The sequence below is a fragment of the Palaemon carinicauda genome, chromosome 18, assembly GCF_036898095.1.
Source record: "Palaemon carinicauda isolate YSFRI2023 chromosome 18, ASM3689809v2, whole genome shotgun sequence".
NCBI classification, from domain to species: domain Eukaryota; kingdom Metazoa; phylum Arthropoda; class Malacostraca; order Decapoda; family Palaemonidae; genus Palaemon; species Palaemon carinicauda.
The window spans coordinates 60,802,868-60,813,437 of NC_090742.1; the positions used below are offsets into that span (position 1 = coordinate 60,802,868).

Genomic DNA, 10,570 nt, shown 5'->3' on the forward strand with positions numbered 1-10,570 from the left:
AATATTACCATGACCATTATTATCACTAATACTGCCAAAGCCTCAAATACTAGACTACTACTACTACTATTACTAATAGTACCACCACCACATTTTATGCTACCACTTCAACAACCATTGGGTCTACCAATACTATAACTACAACCACTACAACCACCACCACCACAACTTCTAATGCTTACCTCCCCCAAAAGAAAATTCATTGAAACTCATTCAGAAATATAAACTTTATTTAGAGAAATTCTTGTACAACAACAGCCACAATCAATGTGTTACTTTAAATAGAACGGAAGGGAAAAATTAAGTCGAGAGAAGAAAAAGAAGAGATGTGCGCTGACTGAGAAGGAGAGCCGATGCAAAGGACAAATTACCCAGCCGGAGAACCTGGAAGAAGGCTCTTTGCATTCGGATAAGTGTCTTCGCATTTACTCGCCAGTCATCATCTCCATGAATTCTGTAATGAAATAAACTGAATCTTTATAAGGAGCTATTGCACATATGAAAAAAAAAGATAAAAAAGAAATTACATTAAAGAAAAAATTCTAAAATAGAAAATGAAAAAAAAATATTGCACATATGAAAAAAATAAAAAAGAAACTGCAATTAAGAAAAAATGTTAAAATAGAAAGAAATAAAAAAAAAATAAGTTTAATAATAATAAAAAACTGAAAATAATCTGAGTGAATTAAAAAATTAGGTTAAACAGATTAAACGAATTGCATAATAAATAAAATATGTTCTTATAATGAAGCTAAGAAGAAAAAAAAAAGAAAAAAAAAGTCTGCCGCAAGAATACAAAATATAAAAATATATATCAAAATAAGCTAAATAACAAACTGAAAGTAAACAAGAAAATTCAATAAGGAAAAAACTACAAAAACGAATCTGAAAAACTAAGTTACCCGAAAGTTACTTCGAATTCTAACCAAGTGGATAATATAATGAATATAAAATGATTAACACATAAAAATGTATTATTATTATTATTATCATTATTATTATTATTATTACTAGCTAAGCTACAACCCAAGTTAGAAAAGCAAGATGCTATAAGGCCAAGGGCTCCAACAGGGAAAAATAGCCCAGTGAGGAAAAGAAATAAGGAAACAAATAAACGATATAAGTAATGAAAAATCAAAATAAAATATTCTAAAAACACTAAAATAGCCGAGTGGGGAAAAGAAATAAGGAAATAAATAAACGATATAAGAAGTAATGAAAAATTAAAATAAAATATTTTAAAAAACATTAACAACATTAAAACAGATATTTGTTATATAAACTTTATATAAAAGTAAAGGTTAAACGTATTAAATATCTACTTTGGTATAGAAATACCGAAGTCCTATTATTATTATTATCAAATCCTAAGATACAACCCTAGTTGGAAAAGCAGGATGATATAAGCCCAGGGGCCCCAACAGGGAAAATAGCTCAGTGAGGAAAGGAAATGAAGAAAAATAAAATATTTCCAGAACAGTAACAACACCAAAACAAATATTTCATATTTAAACTATGAAAACTTTAACAAAACAAGAGGAAGAGAAACTAAAGTCATCTATGCTACGTGAAGTCAAAACAGAAACGTACCGTCGAAGTCCACAGTACCGGAGCCGTCCTCGTCAATTTCGTCAATGATGCCGTCCAGGTCTTCCTCCGTCAGCTTGTTGTCCAGTTCTCTGAGAATCTCCTTCAGCGTACCCGTGGTGATGTACCCATCGCCTGCAGGAGAGCGCGAGAAGAAGAATTTAGCGATTTCTAAGCTCTAACAATTCAACTTTGTGATTAGGAAGATCATTCCACAATTTGGTAACAGCTGGAATAAAACTTCTGTCATTCTATGTAGTATTGAGCCTTAAGATGGAGAAGACATGGCTATTAATATAAAAAATATGAACAGGATGATACTGTCCGGGAAGATCAGAAAGCAAAGAATGGTCAGAATTATGAAAAATGTATAACGAACATCAAGAGACTAAATCTAACCAATACAGGAAATAATTCATAAACAAAATGTATAACGAACATCAAGAGACTAATTCTAACCAATAAGCAATATGCACGATTTTACAAAACTATACATATGACAATTGGACCAGCATCATGCTAAAATACTTTGGGGATCACTGAGAGGTGAACACTTTTACTAGCTAATTTCCTTAGGGAGAAAATTCATAATGCAAAAGAAGCGCGCTGAAGTAAGAGAAGATGATGGATTGACGAGCTACGAAAATCTAAGGGTATAGACTAGCACAAAGACTGTAAAAACAGATGCGAATGGAAGGGCGTATCTGAGGACTTTGTCCTGGAATTTACTAGTAATGACTGATGATATATATACATTATATGTATATGTATATATATATATATATATATATATATATATATATTATATATACACATGTACAGTATATATATATATATATATATATATATATATATATATATATATATATATATATATATATATATATATATATATATATATATATATATATATAAGCGATGTGCAAGATATCTTCTATTTTACAATGTTATTACTAATGAGAGAAGAGGAAAGAATTCTTCATCCTAGGGGCACAGGTCAACAACAGTGTCGTAAAACTCAGCAACCTGGAATGAACGAAGTTTATTTCTGAATTACCTCCTTTGTCGTAGAGCCTGAAGGCCTCTTTCAACTCTTCGTGCATCGCCTCGTCATCGTCCTCCTCAAGGAAGGGCATTACAATGGAACAGAACTTGTCGAAGTCTACCTTTCCTTCCTCTGCAATGCAATTAGAAAGACACATTCACAATTGTTTACGTAGAAAAAGCAATATAACATATATCTTCGGAAGAGGATTGAGGAATTTCTTTACTCTAAAAACTAGTTAAAATTGTGTATTCACACTCTATGCAGTCAAAAATATATAAACTAATCCAGTATTATCCTTTTATCTAAAATCTGACTTTTCCGGAATTATTAAGAAATTGACAGCTGTTGGATCCCTTTCTCCTGTATAAATACGATGTCTTTGTATATGTATTCTCATTGTTGAGACTGTTGATGTCCCTAATGGACGAAAGCACTACCTCCAATCAAGTCTTTTCATTTTTCCTTTCGTGGCTATAATACATAAGCTATGAAATGCAGTATAAGAAGTAAATATACCCTTACATCCACTTAGAACAGCAACACTAGGAAAAAATATACCTATAGAACAGTGGACACCACAATAGAAACCCTTTTTGATATCTAACCAAAAATTCCACCAAGAACGTTTCCAATCACTCACTATTTGGGTCATTCTCAGCGATTCTCGCCTTCAGCTCGTCCTCGTCGAAGGCCTGGCCCAAGGTGTTCAGTATGTTGACGAACTTGCTGCATTCCACGAAGCCAGTCTTGCCCTGGTCGAACATCTGGAAAACCTTGCGCATGGCTTATGCGAAAGAGCAAATGCAGGGTTAATTGATTGGCTGGTTCTTTTTTTTTTTGCGTGTGTGTGACTAAAGTTCCTTTCAGTTCTTTTCCCTTTTTTTATATTCGGTTATATATATATATATATATATATATATATATATATATATATATATATATATATATATATATATGTGTGTGTGTGTGTATACATATACATACATACATACACATACATACATACATACATACATACATTACATATATATATATATATGTATGTATATATATATATATATATATATATATATATATAAATATACGTGTATATATATAAATATACGTAAATGTATAATATATATGTATATTTATACATATATTATATATAATATATATATATATATATATATATATATATATATATATATATTTATATATATATATAAAATACCGGTTTGTCATGAGACACACCACTGAAACAGGAAAGAGAGAGAGAGAGAGAGAGAGAGAGAGAGAGAGAGAGAGAGAGAGAGAGAGAGAGAGAGAGAGAGAGAGAGAGAGAGAGAGAGAGAGAGGGGGTCATCTGCTTTGAAGTTGAATGGCTAGACTTCCCCTCATATAACCTGACTTCATGAGGCTGTGGAAAGGGGGCTGGTCCCCTTGGCCAACCTATACTCCTCTTCCCACCTCCCCCCTAAATGAATATTTATAGAGAAGACCATTCCCTTTCTCCCACCCTCCCCAAGGTAAAGGAAACCAGACTTCTATGTAGGTTGTGGTTGTTGATGTTGTTGCAATGTTATGCGGATTTATGAGATATTACAGGTGACAGATAGAACTATCGTGTTGCAGTTATATGTCGTAATAGGATAAATACGGTTAGATAATTATATTAGCTGTGATTGCCAGTGATAGATAACAGTGGATTTTTGGTGTTAACAAAGAAGTACACACATATATATATATATATATATATATATATATATATATATATATAAAATATATATAATATATATGTAATATATATATATATATTTATACACATATATATTATATATATACATATATATATATATGTACATATATACATATATATATATATATATATATATACAACAGAGAGAGAGAGAGAGAGAGAGAGAGAGAGAGAGAGAGAGAGAGAGAGAGAGAGAGAGAGAGAGAGAGAGAGCTGGCTTATATATCAATAAATTAATGAAAACATAACTAAAGATATTTAGGGCATTATAATACACAGTCATCGAAAATAAATTGCTCAACCAAATCATGCTTACTGAAATAAACATAATATTGAAAATAACCTTAATGCCACTTCAAAAAGTAAATCAGATTGAATAATGGAAATTAAGAAAACAAATTATTATGTCAAATAAGAATAAAATCTCCAAAAGGCAAAATAAATAACATTCAATCATATAAAATTAAAGAAATAAAGACACATGGGAAAAATATCGAGAAATCATAAAAAAAGGTTAATAATAAGCCTTGGCGACATCCCGCCACCGTCAGATTTGGCGTTGGAGTCACTCGCTATAAATAGCCAAGAAAGAGAGAGCCTTCGCTAGAAATGACATACTCACAACTATTAACATCTGCTGTGGCTACTCCTGGGCTTCAGGATCAATGGCTGTATTAGGGACTGCGCGCTCTCATATGACGAAGAAGGGGGCTATGAATATCGGATCATATATCACCAGTGTGTGTTTTTGTACGTTATATTTTTGGGGGTTATCAAAATTTTCTGGACTATTTTTCCTTGTAGGAGCCCTTGGGCTTATAACATCCTGGTTCTCCAACTGGGGTTGTAGCTTAGCTAGTAATACTAATAATAATTTATTTTTTTACTGCTAATTTTTTTCAGAATTAGAGAAGGCAATTATTTATTTTCTATTTTCCAAGATCATATAAATGAGATTAAAATCTATGTAGTTTACGAATGCAACCACACTTATTAAGAAATTTCGAAAGACAACTAATTACAGTACATTATTTCCTTTAAAATTCAATAGATTATAATAGGACGATTATATTCCCTGCGATCTAAGATATAAATGAAAGAATTCTCAATTACATAAACATTCTCCAACAATGAATCATCGTTCCATCGCATACGGAATCCCAAGCTAGCAATTTGTCATGAGGCGACTGACCTATTTGACGGCATTCTGACGGGCGACCGGTTAAATTTAGAACAACCGTCTCTTCACTGGTTATGAAGAAGGGTCTTAGCAAATAATGTTAAGGCTGAGAGGAGACGTGCTTTGGCTCATCAGGAAGATATATCACATTCAAAGCGCTTCTGACAGGGCTCAGGAGGGTCTATTTTAATTCATGCGCAAAGGAAGGGTGGTCATTTTTTCTTGGCGACAGGCGACTTCTTCATATTAGCCAGTGATGATTTCGGCATTATAATTCCTAAAGAAGGATGCTCTTCAATGACCATTAATAGATTGGGATCCCATTAGTTCTATTCGCTAACTTCTACAAACTAGGGGAAAATCCTTTTCTGTTAACAGACACTTACTGATACGACCCATTTCGCTGTATGTTTTAATAATCAAAAGATCACATTACATCTTAATGTATTGCATGTTGGGAAGAATATTACCAAGATGAAAATTATTTCGTCTGCTGTTGCAGCCCTGAACGCGAGTATTAGTTGTTTCCGTACAGCAGCAGCTTATGATCTAGATTCACATATTGGAACCTTTAGTTCGTTCACCAATACTGAATTGTAAATGGCTAAGAATATTACGACTATGAGCAGGAATACGACTCCAAAGTATACTGTATATATAGCCAGGGTTTTTAAACAAGCGTAGACTACTGAGCGAATGATAACACGAACATTATTACTAAATTGACCCTCTCGACTTTTTCTAATTATCAAAATTAACGTTAACTTGAAAAAATAAAAAAACATGTCATAAACACCTCATTTGAGTAGTTCACCCTGCAATGAACTAAACAGGAATTGTATCCCGGTATCCGTATGCCAGCAAAGAATTTTGTAAGTGGCACTAGAACCCCAGTTTAAAATCAGGCATCTACTTATTTCAATTTCTTATTAATCTTAAATGTAATTTTATAGATTATTAGAATTTTATTCCCTACTTCTCGATATCTTTTCCGTACTGAGCTGTTTTCCGTACTGAGGCACTTGGGCTAGTAGCATTCTCCCCTTTTTTTCAACTGGTGTTGCAGCTTGACTATAGTGCATTTCTTTTAGCGATGCATATTTGCACAGACTCGCAGCGGTGCCCTTTTAGCTCGGAAAAGTTTCCGGATCGCTGACCGCTGCGAGTCGGTGCAAATATGCATCGCTAAAAGAAATGGACTATAGTAATGATAATATTAATCTATTGTAGATTCAAACAACTAGATTTTAATCTTCAACTTATCGAGGCGTGCGCAGTCCCTAAATAGCTCACAAAAGCGACCCTTTTGAGCATTCCAGCCCTCACCCCGGGGGCTTCATACTCCAGCGGGAGCATTGCGTTGGGTAACCCCGTGGTAGTACAGCTGAAATAAGTTGCACGATCCGTTTAGATATCCATGCTTTTCAAATTCTTTGGAAGACCTCTGGTTATCCGACGTGTTTCCAATAATGCTTTTTGCTAAATTTAAGCATCTTAAGTTGTCATATTTTGAAGTTTTTAAAAGTGATAAAAGTTAAAAATTAGCTTAAAATCCTTCTTAAAAGATAAAAACTTAAAATCTTCACCATGACTATTAAAGAAATATAAGATATATATAAGATGTATATATATATATATATATATATATATATATATATATATATATATATATATATATGTATATATATATACAATATATATATATATATATATATACAATATATATATATATACATATATATATAAAATATATATATATAAATATATATATATATATATATATATATATATATATATATATATATATATATATAATATACATATATATACATACAATATATATATATATATATATATATATATATATATATATATATATATATATATATATAAAGGACATTGAACGAAAATTTAACTAACTTTAGACGTATATAAAAAAAAAACGCCTTAACAGAATTAAAACTGATGATAATTTAATGCCCGATTTTGATTCTGTTAATTTTAGCTAAAAAAAATAAATTAAACATATGTATAAAATTGTTTCTTTTCAGATTAAACAAGCCAAGTTTGTGCCTGCACGGACTCTTACCCAGAAATTGATTTTGGAGGACAGTCGTTGATCAGAGGTCTTCGCCAATGTTGTATCTACTTAAAAACTACACTGGACATTTCACTAAATTCAACATGACTAATATTACTCTATCAAAATACTGTAATACCCATCTAATTACTAACATTCTGCTACTTAAAATAATTTCATGCACAAACATTAATATATTGTATCAGAAAAATGATCTTCTGAAGCTGATATAGATGGTGATAACTATTTAAGCTAATAATAATTACTAGAAATTATTGCTAATTATTACAACATAATTCTACAAATACTAATTCCAGAGGAAACCACTCATTCCTGCTACGTTTCCAAGGGGGAAAAATCTAAGAGATTCTGGGAAAAATAATATACAACTTATAACTATAGTCTATTTCTTTTAGCGATGCATATTTGCACCAACTCGCAGCGGTGTCCTTTTAGCTCGGAAAAGTTTCCTGATCGCTGATTGGTTGGACAAGATAATTCTAACCAATCAGCGATCAGGAAGCTTTTCCGAGCTAAAGGGGCACCGCTGGGAGTCAGTGCAAATATGCATCGCTAAAAGAAATGGACTATATATGTGCTCTCATCCAAATTTGGCTCCTTGAAATGTCCCATACGACAATCAGGCAGTTTTAGCATGAAATTCTTGGTCATGCTTTATATAACAAACCTAAACTTAGAGATAAATCATTAAATTATTAGGAGCTTATGCAGCAAATAAGGTTTCATCTTCTCGTTGTCTCTTTTATGAAGTTAAAAGTATAAAACAAAAGCTCCAAATCTCGACTGTTTTGACGAGTCACACAGCAAAAACTCTTATTCTTCTCTTGATGACAAACGCTAAAGTTTCTATCCGCCAACATTCTATAAACAAGGCCTTGGCAACCAACCATCGTTCTTCGTCTATATTAGGATGGACTGGCTCAATAAATCAACCCCCTTTCACAACACTGATAAAAACACACGCGAAAATAAGCTGGAGAAACATATACTCACTCGCTGTCTGTTCACCATCCATGACCTGAAATGAGTAATATATTTATTAGATATGTAAAAATGGGGTTTCTCTTGTTTTGTTGAGGTTTTTACAGTTTATATAGGAGGTATTTATTTTAATGTTACTCTTCCTAAAATAGTTTTTTTCCTTACTGGGCTATTTTCCCTGTTGGAGCCGCTGGCATTTAGCATCCTGCTTTTCCAACTAGGGTTGTAGCTTACCAAGTAATAATAATAATAATAATAATAATAATAATAATAAAATGAGAGGCAAAAAAAGAAATTGATTATGTATGAAATCATGTTGATAAAATAATTCATCTCTGAATTAGATTATGAAAACTATTTTGTACAGAAAAAAAATTAGCTGTCGAAAGATTACATGGTTGACATGTCATCCCACAAATGGGGGTGGCATCAGAGAAAATTAACGCAATAACCACTATCCCATTCATACTTAAACTGATGAGTTGTGATGAATGTCCCCTACAAAAATCTTCAACCTCTAATCCTACCTTCTTATACTTAAGAATGGTACTCATTTCTTTCACCTCTCACCCGTAATTCTTTTCAAAAGATCCCCTTTTCTTTTTTCATTTAAATTCAACACTACACATATAAAGAACAGCTCGCTTAGAAGTCTATACCTACATTAAAACAATGGCTTCCGTAGACAATATCAATCTCCTACCAATCTATAACTTATACTCCACTACCTTTCTTGCTTTAATTTATTCATGTCTAACCTTTATATATACAGTATACCTATATATGTGTGTATGCACGGTATATATTCAATGCTGTGAATCTCTAGGATCGCGTTCGATCCCAGACTATCGCTCACAAGTCACCCCAGCTGTAAAATGGGTACCAGCAACCTCACTCCTACTAGCTCGTTGAGATACCAGAAGGCTGAAAGCTTCTGGTATCAATACCCTTTAAGGGGAATAAGGTGTGTGTATGTGTGTGTGTATATATACACCAAGGCAGTACACAATATGGATCGAATTACCCCTGCACTAATTAAATTACACTGGCTGCCGGTAAAGGCGAGAACTGAATACAAGCTACTCTTACTAACGTTTAAGATACTGAACCAAAATATCTAAAAGAATGCCTGATCAAACTAGAACTAGAAACAAATGTTACCATAAGACACATGAGTGACAAATAGTAAATTTGGTGAAAGGGCTTTTAGCTACTGTGCGCCTAAACATTATAATAAACTGCCAACTGAAATGAAGGATCTAAAGGGAGCAATTGAATTTAAGAAGAAACTAAAGACATTACATTTCACAAGATCATATGATTTGGAAGATGCTACAATCAAGGAATTGTATAAGTTATAATTAAAATGTTTCGTTAGATGATTAATATGGACCCGCCCGAGAAGTAGTTCACTCGGCTTCAGTGGAGGGTTGGATTTAAACCCAAAATAAGCAGTATACGAACGTGTTCAATTTCCAAACCACTCTTCCAGGAGATTCCAGAACAGAGGCATTGTATGATAAATGCAAAATGTCCACTTCTTCAAGACTTAAACCCGACTCTAACCCATCTCATTGGGAATCCAAAAGCTTCACAGAAAATTAAATTGGACACCAGTAAATAGACAGTAAAATTGCTAGATGGGCGCTGTTATACCACTATGCCATTAAGAGAGCTAAGCATTTATATTCAACTGCTCACAGAATACTATTGGAGCCTGAAATATTAGGTCACTGGCAAAGGAAATCAAAGTAACTGCAGAAACACAACACTAAGACACATAAAAAAAAAACAATTTAAAACATACTGGTATTTATGTGGTCTTTGTCTTTTCTTCTGAATGAGAGACTTGGACGTCCGTTGGCAAATCCGCAAGTGACTGTTTCTCTCGCTCCCGATCTCAGCCCTGCATGAGCTCCAACTGAGATAGGACCC

General features: G+C 32.9%; 1 protein-coding gene across 2 annotated transcripts in view; it reads right to left on the minus strand.

Annotated features, from left to right (window-relative positions):
- Positions 1–212: 212 nt before the first annotated feature.
- LOC137657083 (troponin C, isotype gamma-like) overlaps positions 213–10,570 on the minus strand; it is a 35,614-nt gene continuing 25,256 nt past the window's right edge. Inside the window, exons 1-6 of one of the 2 annotated variants that reach the window (XM_068391447.1) lie at positions 10,443–10,570; positions 8,648–8,672; positions 3,276–3,419; positions 2,645–2,764; positions 1,591–1,722; positions 213–454 (exon numbers count right to left, since the gene is read on the minus strand). The exon at positions 10,443–10,570 is cut by the window's right edge and continues 29 nt beyond it. In XM_068391447.1, the coding sequence (XP_068247548.1) occupies positions 426–454; positions 1,591–1,722; positions 2,645–2,764; positions 3,276–3,419; positions 8,648–8,669 (447 nt within the window). In that variant the 5' untranslated portion in view covers positions 8,670–8,672; positions 10,443–10,570 and the 3' untranslated portion in view covers positions 213–425. The remainder of the gene's footprint in view (positions 455–1,590; positions 1,723–2,644; positions 2,765–3,275; positions 3,420–8,647; positions 8,673–10,442) is intronic. The other variant, XM_068391448.1, reaches the window with a different exon arrangement.